We start from the raw sequence: 17,574 nt of genomic DNA, 5'->3' as shown, positions 1-17,574 counted from the left end.
AAACAGCGATTTTGCCGTTTTAAATTCTTTATTTTTCACGTGAGACGCTCGATACATCACCCCCCAAACTAAGACATGCTATGTTGTGGTGCGCGAAGGGGTTAATTTTCCACTCATATGCCACTTTAGTGCACTATATGTTATGCCCAGTTTGTGCCACTGAAGACAAATACCTCATAAAATATTAACCGGGTTCTCCCGGGTATGGCGATGCCATATCTGTGGACGTAAACTGGTGTTTGGGCACGCTGCAGGGCTCAGAAGGGAGGGAGCGTCATTTGGCTTTTGGGGCGCAGATGTAGCTTGGTAGTTGTTCTGTTTGGGGTTTTACTGGTGTTTCAGTTTGTAATGTGGGGGCATATGTAATCTGTGCGGGGTACATCAGGGTACATGTTATCTGTGCGGGGTACATCAGGGTACATGTTATCTGTGCGGAGTACATCAGGGTATATGTTATCTGTGCGGGGTACATCAGGGTATAATAAGAGGGTATAATAATGCAGTAAATAAATAATAATCCGCAGATATGTGACCGGTGTCGCACTGGTAAATGGCGCCCAATCTTATCTGCTTTTGGAACACTCCGCACATTTTGCATCGCCATATTCTGAGAGCCAGAACGGTTTTATTTTTTCTCCACCGGAGCTGTGTGAGGGTTTATTCTTTGCGGGACAATCTGTAGTTTTCATTGGTACCATTTTGGGGTACCAGAAATTTTTTTGATCACGTTTTATTCCATTTTTTGGCAAGCAAGGTGACCAAAAACCATCAATTCTGACAATGTTTTTTATTCGTTTTTTTATGGCCTTCACCCTGGGCTATAAATGACCATTATACTTTATTCTGCGGGTCGATACGATTACAGCGATACCAGATGTATATAATTTTGTTATGTTTTGCAGCGTTTGTGCAATAAAATCACTTATTTATAAAATAAATACATTTTTGTGTCACCATATTCTGAGAGCCATAACGTTTTTATTTTTCAGTCAAAAAAGCGATGTAAGGGCTAGCAGCGATCAAAGCTGCAGGTCAAAAAAAGAAAGTGTAAAAAGTAAAAAAAAAAGTTAATAAACAAAAATATAAAGTGTAAAAAGTAAAAAAAAGTTAATAAAAATGTTTTATAAAAGTGTAAAAATAAAAGGTTTTGTTTTCCTATAATAAGTCATTTATTATAGGGAAAAAATGAAAACGTTAAAAAAAAGTACACATATTTGGTATCGCCGCGTTCGTAACGACCCAATCTATGAAACTATAATGTTAATTTTTCCGCACGGTGAACGCCGCAAACAAAATAAACTGAAAACGGTCAGCATCGCTATTTTTTGGTCACCACCCCTCCCAAGATATAGAATAAAAAGTGATCAAAAAGTTGCATTTACCCCAAAATGGTACCAATGAAAACTACAACCCGTCCCGCAAAAAACAAGACCTCCCACAGCTTTTTTGACGAAAAAATAAAAAAGTTACGGCTCAAAATAGCGTGTCCCAGAAAATAAATTATTTTATAGAAACTTCATTTTATTGTGCAAACGCTGCAAAACTTAAAAAAAACTATACACATATGGTATCGGCGTAATCGTACCGACCGGCAGAATAAATTAAAACGTAATTTATTGCGCACGGTGAACGCTGTAATAAATAAAGAATTTAAAGCGCCAAAATCGCTGTTTTTTGGTCACCCTAGCTCTAAAAAAGATCCTGAGGGGCCAAAATGCTCACTATACCCCTAGAAAAATTCCTTGAGGGGTGTAGATTCCAAAATAGGGTGACTTTTGGGTAGTTTCCACTGTTTTGGTCCCTCCGGGGCGTTGCAAACCCGACATGGCACTGAAAACCAATCCAGCAAAATCTGCTTCCAAAATCCAAAAGGCGCTCCCTCCCTTCTGAGCCCTGCTGTGGGTCCAAACATCAGTTTACGACCACATATGGGGTATTGCCGTAATCGGGAGAAATTGCTTTACAAATGTTGGGCGGCTTTTTCTCCTTTATTCCTTGTAAAAATGAAAAAATTCTATGTTTCCACAGAAAAATAGCTGATTTTCATCTTCACAGACTAATTCCACTAAAGTCTGCAAAAAAACTGTGGGGTCAAAATGCTAACTATACCCCTAGAAAAATGCCTTGAGGGGTGTAGTTTCCAAAATGGGGTCACTTTGGGGGGGTTTCGGCTGTTTAGGTACCACAAGACCTCCTCAAACCTGACATGGTGCCTAAAATATATTCCTAAAAAAAGGAGGCCCCGAAATCCACTAGGTGCTCCTTTGCTTCTGAGGCCGGTGTTTCAGTCCATGACCGCACTAGGGCCACATGTTGGATATTTCTAAAATCTGCAGAATCTGGGCAATAAATATTGAGTTGCGTTTCTCTGGTAAAACCTTCTGTGTTACAGATTTTTTTTTATTACAAATGAATTTCGGCAAAAAAAATGAAATTTGTAAATTTCACCTCTACTTTGCCTTAATTCCTGTGAAACGCCTAAAGGGTTAAAATATTTTCTGAATGTGGTTTTGAATACCTTGAGGGGTACAGTTTTCAAAATGGGGTGATTTATGGGGACTTTCTAATATATAAGGCCCTCAAAGCCACTTCAGAACTGAACTGGTCCCTGAAAAAATAGCCTTTTGAAATTTTATTGAAAATATGAGAAATTGCTGCTAAAGTTCTAAGCCTCGTAACGTCCTCGAAAAATAAAAGTATGTGAAAAAAAATGATGCAAACATAAAGTAGACATATAGGAAATGGTAACTAGTAACTATTTTGTGTGGTATTACTATCTGTTTCACAAGCAAATACATTTAAGTTTAGAAAAATGCTAATTTTTGCAAATTTTTGCTAAAATTTGAAGTTTTTCACAAATAAATATTGAATTTATCGACCAAATTTTTTCACTAACATAAAGTACAATATGTCACGAGAAAACAATCTCAGAATCGCTTGGATAGGTAAAAGCATTCCGGAGTTATTACCACATAAAGTGACACATGTCAGATTTGAAAAAATAGGCTGTGTCCTGAAGGCCAAAACAGGCTGTGTCCTAAAGGGGTTAATCAACATCATGTAAATAATCAAGCTACTAAATTGGCATCAAGGAAGGAGATGATATAAAAGAATAAACTAGCAGATATTCACCCCCTGAAGTGCCCCCCACTCCAGCACTGAAGCCCGATTCTTTGCTGGTCCAATCCCGAAAGCTCCTGCAGTGGTCACTTGCCACTTCAGTCAATCGCTGGTCTCCGGTCATGTGCCGTTTAAGGCAAAACACTGCTGAGGCCAGCAGTTGTCTGCAGCAGCATGTGACCGATGAACGGCATGTGACAACTGTAGGAGCTTCCAGGACCGGAGCGGGGCCTTCGTGCTTAAACAACAATGGTGAGTATATGATAGATTATTACTTTATGCCATTCCCTACCCTAATGCCGACCCCTTTAATAAATCAGTTAAATATTAATAATATTTTGTTTTTGTTTTGAAGCCATAGTCTGTACATTTCTACCAACTGCACTCAGCACGGACTCAGACTCCACAACCCTGGTCCTTTTGTGGTTCAGTTTGTGAGGCTAGGTAAAAATGTTAATGTCACACTTGCAGCATATACTCCATCTTTCCAGGAGGCTTTTAACAAAGTATTGTATTGTTGTTTTCTCACCCTAAGGGCTTATTCACATGACAGGGACAATTGGCCGTGGGACAGACATTTTTTCTTTTTGCCGGACGTTTTTTTTTTTTTTTTAACGCCATCCATCACACGTGTGCAATGAAATCAATGCACTTCAATTCGGCTATTAACACACACCCGTTTGTTTGTTTTTTTTACGACTGGGAAAAAATAGGACATGACCTATTTTTGCCCGTTTTCCCAGATCCCTCCATAGACTCAAGTCTGAGGGAGCCCATAAACAGGTCCCGCGTGGTTGCAAATCGCCTGTGAAAAATGGCAGTTTTTCACGGCCGATTTGACAACCGTTAATTTGAATAGGCCTAAGTTGTACCAGTGCACCTGTTGGTGACCATATCACACGGAGTTATGGATGAGCAAAATACTGTAAGATGCACTATTCTAACGTAGTACCACTCATTCCTGAGTGGTCCCTGAACTCTTGTTCGTGAGCTCCGATACGAGACCTTGACTTATGTAAAACAGTGCATCTCTCTTGGCTAATTGTCAGAGAAGAACTAAAGCCAGCCATACACATAAGACATTGATCGGCCGCAATGAAAGATCCTACCAGCAACAGTACAGACTATGCCCCAGAGGAAGCCAGAACCAGGAAACCCAGGGTCGGGTTGCATTATTTAGCGTGTGGCAAGAGCTTATCTTATGCTTTTATCTATATCTGTTTTTGTAAATATGGAATAAACTCGTGGACTTAGTGCACAACCTTTGGGAAATTACAATCTCCTTTTTCTCCCTTGCTGGAGATTTAGAACATCAAGTACGAGGATATACACAGCAAGCAGTTGCTTTTCTGTGTGGAACCACAAGTACCAGCGAGATACACACACCAGTGGAAATTTGGATCGTTCTTTCTGCATGCTAGCTGGGGGACGGTCAAACCCTTGATGGACACTTCAGACTTTACATCCACAAGTGTCTGATCAATTTGTCTCTTTTTTTTGTGGTGTTGAGGATTTCACCTTTTTTTTACCTGCTCCGGTTGTTCATCTCCTTGTTGAGGTATTTCAATGAGTAGAGAGCTGAATTGTATATTTGTATATAGTACAGACTAAACTGGCCGATCAAGGAATCTGTTAAAAAAAAACAAAAAAAAAAACTACTCTCAGGGGCTGGCGCATTTTTTTAACATGGCTGAACACAGAAGTCTGTTGGCCTATTTTTTTTTTTATTTTTTTTTTGAACAATGGTTGGTCGAAATGGCCATAATTGGCCAATACAGCTGACTTTTATCTTATGTGTATGGCCAGCTTCAGTTCACTGTGAAATGCCATTAATGCCTGATAGGTGAGGGTGCCAGACTAGGCGCTGCTTACTTAACATGCAAATACCTCTTTAATATTAAGAACAGATCCTCTATCTAAAGCATACCTGCTTTCAAAACCTGAAAGTCATACTGTATGTAACAGCAGTTAACAGTATTCTGCTCCTCCATAACTCAAGAGTTTGGGAAGGTCACCAAAAAGTGCACTGGTACGACTCAAGTTGGGAAAGGTCACGACACTTGTATTAAATGAACACCACAAGATTAAAGTCACGACACCCACTTTCACTAAAATCGGATCGGTTATATTCTGTGGTACAAGTGTTTGTGCCGCTTACAGTAGTACGCGAGTACTCTGTTCAACCGGGACACCTATGATTTTCATAATATAATTTCAAATGGGACATGAATTGTGTTATGAGGATGAATTGCACTATAAATGTATGGCCAGGTGTTGCGTTCTTTAGCACTACCGTTGTTGTTTTTTTTTGGTTGTTTTTTTTACAAACTCGCATTGGAACTGGCAGGATGGAAGAAATAAACCAAATCGTCTTCCTCCTGGTAAAGGTGCATGTGTTTTACGTATTTCAGACTATTCTGATTTGGGACCCAGGAATGAATTGTTCGATTTCTACTCCTCAGAAAATAATCTCTGCGCTCATCGTTGACCAAGCCTGTGTAATAATGGTAAAACTGGAAGAGGATATTTCTTTGTGCATTTCTCGCTTTAACGGCAGGTTAACAAATGTTACAAGTCTGTTTAATGGCTGGCTTTTATTTAATGTTCTTGCTGCTGCAGAGCCAGTTAATTCCAGAAGTGCAGCGTATAATCAATCCTGGGCAAATCTAATTACTGTTATAAACATAACCTTGTCACCGAACAGAACGAATACATTTTTCTGATTCTAAAATATGTTTTTCTTACCTAAGATTAAGTGCAACAGATACACATTTCATTGAGTCGAGTTGCTCCCATAAATGGTTTCCATGGGAACAGACACTTAACACAAGTCTCTGCTGCCCGCGCAGTTAGTATTAAGGGTTTTTACTGCTGCCAGTAGCATTGTAGACGTCGTTTCTAGATACAGTAACTAGTGAATAACAATATTGTCACACTTAATGATTATTTTTTTCCTCTTTTTTTTTTTTTTTTCATTCTCTGCATTGTCACATTATGTATGGCAATAATCATTTCCACAATGTTCTGTGTTTGCGGAATGTCTGGGATGATGCAGAAGATGTCAAACAGTCCAGCGCTATTTTCCGTTCATATCCTGGTTCCCTTGATGATATTTCTTAGCACTACAATAGGACCGGAATACATTCGGAGACTAGACTAATAAATCCTTGTCTTGCTCCGCTGACTCCTCATCTTCTGCTCTCATCAGCCTTCTGAATATACATTATTGTTCCGAAGTTTCACAAATGTTAACGGGGTTTATAAAGTTGAAGTTATTACAATCTGTGCGTCGTATAACACAGAAGTCCATCATTCTGTTATCGGCTGCCTTTCATGGTCATCTTAATATCAGCATATATGAATGAGACAGTTGTCGGCCCCATATATACTATGCAGAGTGTAGATGAATACAATAAACTCTATTTACCATACCAGTGATATAGACAGTGGACTGCTGTAGTCTTTTACCCTGTAATCTATCATAGACTAATAAGAGAATATAGTGTGCATCGCTAACATGTTCTTCTAAGGTGTTGATCTATATAAGCTACAAACATAACTTTTTATGCATTTTTTACACAACGACATGCTTTGATGCAAAATTGCAGGAAGGCGTCCATGACTTGAAAGTGCGAAGTAGCATTTTTACAATGTGCCAGGTGTCTACTTTCATAAAATATATTGTTATGGGGGTATAATATATCATTTTAATTTAATATTCAGGTTTTATTTGGGTTTGTCGGGTGTGGTAAAAATGCATGTAAAAAACGCTGTGTAAAAATGCATGTAATAAAAGGCATGCGTTTTTGATGCCGTTTTGGTGGCATTATTTATTTAGTCATTCTGTTTTTGAAGTCCTCTAGAGCACGCTGCATTTAGTCCCATGTGACTACAAAAGGCCCACAAACTGAAATACTGTGTGTGTACACTTTCTCATATTTTAATATAGACTCTAATGTAACAACTGGCTACAAATTTTTTGGACAAAAAGAACAATGCAAAAAAAAGCCACCAAAAACACAAGTAAACGCAGTGTGTGAATTCGGGCTGAAACTGCAGTTTTCGATTTATTGCACTTTTTTTTTTTTAAAAGGGTGCAGTTCCAAAAACGCTGGATATGGAGATATGGAGGAGTGATTCCAATCCATCCTGGCAATGTTAATCACATTTTTTGGGCAGCAGGGTCGCTCAGTGGTTAGCACTGTTGCCTTTCCGCACTGGGGTCCTGGATTTGAACATCTGCATGGAGTTTATATGTTCTCTTTATGATTGTGCGGGTTTCTTCCAGGTGCTATGGTCTCATCCCAAACTCCAAACAAATATCGATAGGTTAATTGGCACCCTAGGAAATTCACCTTCGTGTGCGTGTGTCTGAGATAGGGAAATCCCATTGGAGTCCGGGATTGATGTAAATGGTGACAATCTGTGTACGGCGCTGCGGAGTATGTTGATGCTATAGAAGCAAAAGAAAATAAATTATTTTTACTATAAAATTGGGTAAGAATCACAAAAAATAAGACTTGGCTTCAATCCTGAATTAACTTTTTAACATTTGTAATCTTTCCCCTGTATGGCATCACAAAGACTGGACAGAAGTGGACACAATGAACGTCCAACGCTTTGTTTAACCCCTTCAGGACGCAGCCTGTTTTCCAAATCTGACTTGTGTTACTTTATGTGGTAATAACTTTGGAATGCTTTTACCTATCCAATTGATTCTGAGATTGTTTTCTCTTGACATATTGTAATTTATGTTAGTGGAAAAATTTGGTCGATAAATTCAATATTTATTAGTGAAAAACATCAGAATTTAGAGAAAATTTGCAAAAAAATTTGCATTTTTCTAAATTGAAATGAATCCGCTCATAAAACAGATGATACCACACAAAATAGTCACTAGTTAACATTTCCCATATGGCTACTTTTATGTTTGCATTGTTTTTTGAACGTTCTTTTATTTTTATAGAATGTTACAAGGCTTAGAACTTTATCAGCAATTTCTCACATTTTCAAGAAAATTTCAGTTGTGAAGTGTTTTTGAGGGCCTTATATTTCAGAAACCCCCAATAAATCACCCCATTTTAAAATCTTCACCCCTCAAAGTATTGAAAACAGCATCCAGAAAGTTTCTTAACCCTTTAGGCGTTTCACAGGAAATAAAGCAAAGTAGATAAGAAATTTTTTTTGCCGAAATTCTTTTGTAATACATTTTTTTCTGCAATACAGAAGGTTTTACAAGAGAAACGCAACTAAGTATTAATTGCCCAGATTCTGCCGTTTTTAGAAATATCCCACATGGGGCCCTAGTGTACTACAGGACTGAAACACGGGCATCAGAAGCAAAGGAGCACCTTGTGGATTTTGGGGCCTCCTTTTGTTTTTTTAGATTATAATGTAGGCACCATGTCAGGTTTGAAGAGGTCACCGACAGTGTGCATCGGGAAGCGCACAGTTACTGTACGTCCTGGTACGCTGACACGTACAGTTGCGTCGTGGTGCGCCTAGGGGTTAATTTAGGTTTGCTACTGCATCCAGTGCACCAAATGTCTACAATTGCCATCTGCTTTCAATTCAATTCCTTGTTGGTATTTGTGCATCATATTATTTAAAGGATTATGCCTGATCCACCTGATATATTTCATGAAGGATTCCTTTGGATGTTTTTTTTTTTTTTTCATATAATAAAACTATTACAATACTAAAGCACTAATCTAACGTGTAATATTTTGACCATAAACCATTATACGTCGGCAAATACTGGAATGCAGGCATTCCTCATATGGCACCATTAAATGTGAGAGATGACGGTATCAGCACCCGCCAGACCTCACCTCTATTTCCTGAACACATTGATCCTTTGGTCCTTTAGTAAGTAGGGGCTTTTAGCACACTTTGTAGGCTAATCTGAAATAAGAAAATCCGCTGCAAATTTAGATTCTGGTCTTTTCAAATTGAAAAACTGTTATTCAGGTTTTATTAGTTTTATCTGGTTATAGATACATTTTTATATCCAATATAGTTACATGTGAATCTTCAACAAGGACTGTGTCCCAGTTTTCCCAGACCCTTGAATGGTAAATCTACCTACTCATGTAGCAATACTTTCCCCACTCTTGTCTTACTTTGGTTTCTTAAATGCCCTAAATCTGTAATCACCTTAAGGCTATGTTCATATGTAGCATAACTGCTGCACGTTTTCCATCTGGATTTGCAGGTGAAAAAATCTTGTGCACAAATTGTCATGTGGCGCAGATTGTTTTAATGCACAACACAACAATTTATGCTGTGGAATGGTTGCATGTTTGTTGCAGATTTTTCCCATTGACTTCAATGGGAAAGTGAAATTCTGCAGCAAATGCTTCTTTTTTTTTTTTTTTTGCTGCGAATAGTTGCATTTCCGCAGCACAAAAATGCAACTAGAAGAAAAAATAAAACCCTTTTTAAACTTTAAAATAAAAAGAACATACTCCCCTCTCCTGGTGCTCCCGTAGTGACTTGTCCCTTCTCCCTGGCTGGTCTGTGTTGAGCCGGCCTACTGGGATTTTGTCCCAAACACGATTTAGTTCTGGTTTGCGTCAGGAATTCCCTCCAGATTCTTGGCTGAATTTGCTGCAGAAATTTCGGTAGCAAATTCGGCCCATGTGAACATACCCATATAATGCAGAAGCATGGGAGCAGTATATACATCACTACATTACTGGGCAATATTCCATTCTGGAGTCTGAGGAGATTTGTGACAACCTCTGAGAGTCATATTGGTTGTCACTAAGCTTTCCCAAAAAACGCTATAACCAATAAAATGTATGGAATTGTTTCAAATTAAGGCTATGTTCACATCTGCGTCAGGGCTCCGTTCCGTTGGAGCTTTCCTTCGGAACGGAGCCCTAACTCTATGGTTCCATCACCATTGATTTTAATGGAGACTGATCCGGTGCCAATGGTTTCCGTTTGTCTCTGTTGTGCAAGGGTTCCGTAGTTTTGACAGAATCAATTTCATAGTCTATTACACTATTGAGAGAGAAACGGAAACTATTGGCACCGGATCCATCACCTCTGGTTTCTGTTGGTGTCAGTCAGGGTCCCGTTCCGACCCTGGCGCAGATGTGAACAAAGACCTAACAGAAGAGCGCAATTCGTACATCTTCAGACGTCTTATTGATTTCAATGGGATTGCAAAAGATCAGTTAGCCTCCTTTGCAAAACTAGGCAAAGTCGAAGGGGCACATTGCTCAGTAGGTTGAAAAAACCCTTTTGTGGCTATATCAGTTACAATCTTGTGATAAGTCTCAATGACTGGTCATTAAAGCTGCACATAAACTGTAAAACTTTCTGCAGGTTCTTGCTGCATTTATATGACAGCCCTGGCAAAATATGTACAGTGGCAAGTTTTCTCTTACGATTTTATGCCTTCTGAGATGGAATTGTTTTTCTATGTTTAACAAGCATTAGGAAACCAATTTATGGCTGGCAGACACTCTCTTAATAAGCTTTTTTTATTGGAAGGTGGTGCAGAAGCCAGGTGGACAATGTCTACTATTTGTGACCTTGGACATGTCGATCTATTTTCACCTTCAAAAAGACACTTGGAAAAGTTCTATGAAAAAGAAAATGGCTAAAATCAAGTAATCTCTTTGCGTCTTTTTATCTGTTTTATACAAACCTATAGCATGCAGTGTATACTGTATATCAGTAAGACAATACTACAGCTATAACTTTCTCATTTAGACACTATTTATTACTTCAACTTTTCGTTTCAGAATCCGCACTGGAAATCCGCATCAAACTAGAATACATAATATGTGTCTGAACTTAACCTTAATAATGGCATGCAAAATTTACTAGATAAGCGCACATCTATACTTTAAAAAGATTCTTTCACCTGCCCATACATATGCATGAGTGCACCATGTAATAGGTAGTGCTGCACAAACCCTCTCACGTTAAAAAAAATACCGTTATTTAGATATGGATTACGTTTTATTTGGCGCCCGATATGTAAATAACCCCCTGAACTGTCAATGTGGTGTGTAAATGGCATATGGGCGTGCTACTTATGGCTGTGACACTGTCCAATCAGCTACGGATAGTGTCACAGCGGATTTTGCTGTGTGATGTCACCCCCATGCCATTTACATATTCCATTGACTGTTCAAGGGTTTATTTACAGATCAGGCGCCAAATATTACGGCACCGATAGCTAAATAACGGATGAGGCTAGAAATGTTTTTTAAAGTGAGACAGGGTTTGTACAGCAGTGCCTATTACATGGTTCATTCAGCTGCGCATGTATGGGCAGGTGAAATGTTCTCTTTAAGGCAGCGGTCCCCAACCTTTTATACCTTGTGAGCCACAGTTAACTTTGATGGCAAAGAGCCACATTTAAAGGGAACCTGTCACCAGCATTTCACCTGTTAAACCAGCAATATCAGGTGGCACTGGATGAAAAATCATTTCTATATAACCTATAATTGTCTTCTTAGTCGGCTCTGTAGCTTTAGTATTGAGCTTTTTAGTGTTCCCACACCGTATGCTAATGAGCATAAATATCAAATCTTTGTTTGAAAAGAGTCAAATCTTCATTCCTCAAGTCTTTCCGAGTTTACCCCGCCTCCTTACTTTTGATTGACAGCTCCTCGCCTTCCCCCAGCACACAACATCCCGTGCTTGTGCATTGTTGTCCTCTTCTGGTGTGTGCGCACAAAGGGACACCGGATTATTACAATAAAAGGCGCAAAATGTTTGCATACAGTTATTTACAGTCGGTGGAGGAGTTTAGGAGAGAGGATAACGGTAATGGACTTTTCATAGCAGCGGCCAGTGAGGGATAAGTAAAGTTCAATAGGTGAAATGCTGGTCACAGGTTCCCTTTAAGTAAAAAATGTTAACATATAGAATGTAAAGAAATACAAAATTATGACATTTCAATTTGCAGGTAATACTTCAGTTTGAAATTTAACACACTGGTATTCTACCACCCAAATTGGCCCTTTTCTGGGAATAGGATATGTCTATTACTGTTAATGTCTATATCATATTACAGCAAGAGCATATGGCTATAGCTGAGGGATCCTATGGTGAGCCACACAGCAGGGGGCTGCAAGCCACTGGCTGGGAACTACTGCTATATGGAGTCCTTTCAAAATGTTTTGTAGTCTATAGCTTTGACTGACCAGCACCTATCGTTGCAATGTAAAAAGTGAAGCGACATGTATATATACGGTACGTGTGTGTGTGTAATATCTATATAGACAGATAGGTATATGTTCTGCCTCCACTCACAGGGAAGTTGTTAATGTAACTATTATCATGTTCCTTCGGGAAATTTGTTGTAGAAAATTTTGTAGAATGTGAACTCCCTAGGCTACGGTTTGACATGTTTCCTTCCATCTGTCTTGTAGAGTGCCCGGAATTACAATCGCTACGGACATCATCTGTGGCTTTCCTGGAGAGACAGATGAAGATTTTAAGGAGACGTTAAAACTAGTTGAGGAGTACAGATTCCCGAGTCTCTTCATTAATCAGTTTTACCCGCGCCCAGGGACCCCAGCTGCTAAAATGGTGCAGGTTCCAGCTCTTGTGGTAAGCGATTTTGTTTCAATTAAAGGTGTGTAACTTTTAGGCATTTCCTGGATAGTGTTTGCTCAGGGAATGGCCCTTTAGTAGACAATTAGATGCTTAGTTGCTAGAGGACCCCAAGGTAACAAACCTATATTACGTTACCTGGAGGACACCATTTTTTTACTAATCAATGTTCAATTAAACCATTTGTTCTGTGTCCAATAGATGATCTTTTAATATTTGCAGTGGTTAGGGCCATGATAAATGATTAAAGACTGTTCCCAGAGGTATTTTTCGTCATTTGTAACCCCTTAAGTGGGTATGGCATATTTTGGCCCTTAGGGTGCAGCAATTTTTTCCACATTATTTTATAGTGACGTTTTGAGAGCCATAATTTTTTTCTACATTTTTAGATCAATGTAGATGTATGAGGGCTAGTTTTTTGCGGAACGAGTAATATTTTTGAATAGTACTATATTTGGGGTTCCTTTAACTCATTGATTGTTTATTATTTTTTGGAGTACAGCAATTCCACCATTGTTTTTGGAGTTTTTTTTGGTTGGTTTTCACACTTCATTGTATGGTATAAATAACGTATAAACTTTTATCTAGGGGCCTTTACATTTATGCTGATAACGGATGTGGTATTGTTTTTTAACATTTTACTGCTTTTTCACAATAAAAAAAAAAAAAAAGACTCCTAGAAAACTTTTTTTTTTTTTTTTTGCTCCAACATGTTCCAAGAACCATAACTTTTTACAAATTTTCAGCTTTTTTTTTTGCGGGAGTTATTTTTTGGGGTACTACACTGTACTGACGTATTTTTTGCCATGACTTTTTGGGATTTTTTTTACTTCGATCACCGTTTTGTATAAATAAAATTTGACATTTTATTATATGGGTTGTTACAAAAGCTGCAATACCAATTTGGTATATATCTATTTTTATTTTCACTTTGTTTGCATTATGAGTAACAGAGTGGGTTATTTTCCACTGTTTAACCCTTATGTTCACACCTCTGTTGTTACATTCCGCTGTTCTGCTCAGTCAGAGTAGCAGAACAACAGAATGCCAGAACAATCCATTGCATGACGGACACCACCGGCGTCCGACAGAACCCATTAACTTTAATGGGTGCCAACGCCTTTTACCGGAGACAATAGCGCAGCATGCTGCACTATTGTCTCCGGTAATCTCTGCCGGATCTGCGACGGAGGTCCCTAAAGGAGCCTCCAACACAGATGTGAACGATGCCTTAGATGCCACGGTCGTTAGTGACTATGGCATCTAACGGGTTAAATGGCCAGGATCTGATTTGTTTCTGATCTGGCTCTTTACAAGCTGGCACCATGGCTCCTGTTCCCACACCATCACCATGATGTAATAGTACGGTGGTTTGTGGGAGCGGCCCCCTTGCCATACTGTACTGTAATGTAGGGAGGCATTAAAGGTGTTAGTGTAAGGCTACATCCACATGTTGTGGAATTTGGTGCAGAAAATCTGCATCAAATCTAAGGTAATTACGCAGGTAAAGTCTGTACCTAATAGTGCGTTTTTTTATACGGTTTTAGATGTGGTTTTTCCATTTTGATGCGTAAATAGGTGTGTATTTATGCTGCAGATTTTGGTGCGTTTTTTTAAAAACTAGTTCGTTACAATTTGCATGCGCAAACGCAACCTACAACGTATGAGATGAGATTTCTTGAAATCTTTGTCGCACAAAAATATGTGCGGTAAATCTGCACGTAATATGCATTTTGTGCATTTGGCCTCTCTGGGCTGAAGATGAAAATGCAGTTTTTGGCCACATTGCGCTCACTCCTGAGATCTACCAAACCACTTCCTGAATGTGCACCCCTAGGCCACCGCTGAAGTTGTGCCACCTGACAGTTTGCATAGGAAATAATCCATCTACCAACCACTGCAGTTGACATATATCCTATTCTTACCTGCAAGAGGCGCGTGACCGCAGACACTTCAGTAGTAGAAAACACGGAGGGTAATCTCTGAGGTAAATGAAACATTGGGGACATTTAGAGCTCCATACTGAATAAAAGTTGAATTTACTTTGACTTAACCATTTACAGATTTTTATATATATATATATATATATATATATATATATATATATATATATATATATATAAAATTAATTTAAATTTTATTTTTTTCTACACAAAAAGTTGAGCAACTTCTATAATGCTGGTGCTCCCCCCATTCTTGCTTGCTCTGGTGATCTGCAGTCTGGGAAGTGTAGTCTTTCCTTTAGATTTTGTACAGTAATAAGTTGTGGGAAAGATTAACTCTCCAATTTGCATTATGGGAAATCCACTAGGCTGCTTTGGAAGTGTTTGTCAACAAGCTTGTGAACTGTTTGCGATGCTGCCATCCAGTACTGTGAATGCAGCTCTGTGCTTTAATACAGGTCGTACCTAAGGATCAGTACAAGATGAATAATCAACTTTTTATGTAGATTAATTCTATATATAAACTCTGAATTGGTCTTTAAAGATGGACATAGAACAATGTGAACTAACCCGGCCAAACACAAGAGATGGCTGTTGGCTGACCCTTCTCTCCAGACTCCCACACTCGGTCGAGCGCGCATGTTTGTTTTACATTAGAGACAGGAATAAGCAGCTGCCAGACACCCCTGTCAGTGGCTTATCTCCTATGAGTGCAAAGGATACGGCATGTTAAACTCCAATAATCGTGATCTTTCTTTCCCATACACATTGGATTGTCGGCCGATCCTTCTAATATTTGTGGCTTTAACTGACTTTTATCTAATGTGTATGCAGATTTTTATCCCAGATGCCATGCCGGTGAAGGACTAAGTTGAGGTATCTTTGACCCTATTCTCTGTGTGTTACCTAGGTAGAGTCCTAGCCATACTATGTCACACTCTTGGATAAAGGTAACGTGTGCACTTGTATGAAGATAACCACAGAAAATACCTGTTTAACTTTTTTCTTTTTTTTTCCTAATTATTGCTTTTTGGGGTTTTGAGACTTCAAACTATACAGAGTCGAGCGCAGATAGTAATTTGTCATTAATACAACATCTTGATTTTTATTTTTTTTACATTTGTGCAATATGCCAGATCCATCGTTCTCTTCTATCGTTTACATGGAGTGTAATTTTTCCAGAGCGTTTTTTTTTTTCTTTCTCAGTGCCGGTATACTGCGTTCTAAAACGCTACATTGAATACTCATGTCCCCTAAAGATAGCAACTAATTGTCCTCCAATGTAATGTCTATGGCATTTATTCTACATTACAGAAGAAAAAAAAAAATATTTCATAGGGAATGCTAGTATAGTTTCCTGTGGTGCGTTTTCCTAAAAAGTACATATGATATAGTGGAGAAAATGCCACAACTTCAAAGGAAAAGAAAAGTGCAATAAACCAGCTGTGCGGCCAGATATTTACATATTAAAACAATGCCCATTGCTTTCAGCTTTACCATGCTCATATAATGTTAAACCTCCATATTTTCTCTGGCTTTTATGAGATAACAAGGTCTGGCTGACAAACATAGAAACCATAATCCCCCCAGGCAGTTATTTCCAGTTGCTTCTCTATACCCTTGAAATAACAAAGGTGTGAGACTGTTTTTCATCTTTTTTCTTTATAACTGCATGAAGGAAGAATCTGCATTTTCCTGGCAGTTTGCAATAATTTAAGGCTCTAAATTAAGGACCCCATACATGCTAAAGCGTGGTTGTATATTTCTGTTATAATTTTTTTTAGCTGTGTTCATTATGGTGCTCAGATTGTGCAAATCATAGATATAGTTGAAGCCCCCCGATTCACGTTCTAAACAACAATATTAAAGCCATATCACCAATAGTGACGCAGCAGGAGTATTATTGTATCACTGATCCTTATGTGACTCAGGAGTGAGGGCGGCAAGTTTCTCCATATGGTTTATGGAGGCAGTAGTAGATTAATGATTTGGGGCCCCGGGTTGTACATAAGCTATGGGCTCTCTCCCCACACCACACATTAGATAAATGTTGGCCAAAAGCGCTGATTTTGGTATGACCAACAGACCATCTAACGGGTATGAGGGTGTCCCGGCTCTCACCCATTGACAGATGTTTAGATAAGAAAGGGTCAGGCATGTTCGATTTAAACATGCCCAGTCCTTTTGTTCTCATCCAAGATATATTTAGCCTCCCCTCCCAAAAAAAATAAAACAAAAACAAAATAACAGTTATAACACATGACAAGATTAGATGCAGCGACGCAGCAGTACACTGTCCCTGGATATACTTTATAATAAAAATCAGCACTGTGGGGCAAACATATAATTTGTCTTTTCAAAAACCGTAATCTATGTATAATAATATACCTCTAAATAATACCGTCGTACGGATACCAGATAATACCACTAAACAAGGAGCAAATATCACCATACTGTTGCTGAATAAAACCCAGTATACCAAGGCCAATATTACCAATGATACCACTAGACAATGGACAAATAATACCACTATACAAGGAGCAAATATGATCACCATACATATTATCATCATACTGTTACTCAACAAAACCCAGTATACTAAGACCAACATTACCAAGAATAACACTAAATAAGGGCCAAATAATATCGCCACATCATGAACACATATTACTACTGCATAGTGACTGAATACCATCATACTGTTACTAATTAATATCGCTACATCATGACCACATTTCACTACCACATAGTGACTGAATAATACCACCATACTATTACTGAATAATATCTTCACATCATAACCACATATTACCTTCACAAACCATATAAGTTCTTACAGTACAATTACATCCAGTGACTCACAGGTGATGTCTTATCTGACTGGAGTCGTTCACTTTCCCTTTTCTTCTTCATCTGGTCAAGACCTCCA

The 17,574-nt window shown here is 38.6% G+C and overlaps 1 protein-coding gene across 2 annotated transcripts in view; it reads left to right on the top strand.

Annotated features, from left to right (window-relative positions):
• Window positions 1-17,574, top strand: part of CDKAL1 (CDKAL1 threonylcarbamoyladenosine tRNA methylthiotransferase) — an 845,495-nt gene that overhangs the window by 615,208 nt on the left and 212,713 nt on the right. For both annotated transcript variants that reach the window (XM_075826579.1, XM_075826580.1), the window contains exon 12: window positions 12,519-12,699. In XM_075826579.1, the coding sequence (XP_075682694.1) occupies window positions 12,519-12,699 (181 nt within the window). The remainder of the gene's footprint in view (window positions 1-12,518; window positions 12,700-17,574) is intronic.

The sequence above is a fragment of the Rhinoderma darwinii genome, chromosome 5 (genome assembly GCF_050947455.1).
Source record: "Rhinoderma darwinii isolate aRhiDar2 chromosome 5, aRhiDar2.hap1, whole genome shotgun sequence".
NCBI lineage: Eukaryota > Metazoa > Chordata > Amphibia > Anura > Rhinodermatidae > Rhinoderma > Rhinoderma darwinii.
This window is presented reverse-complemented; position numbering and strand designations above follow the sequence as displayed.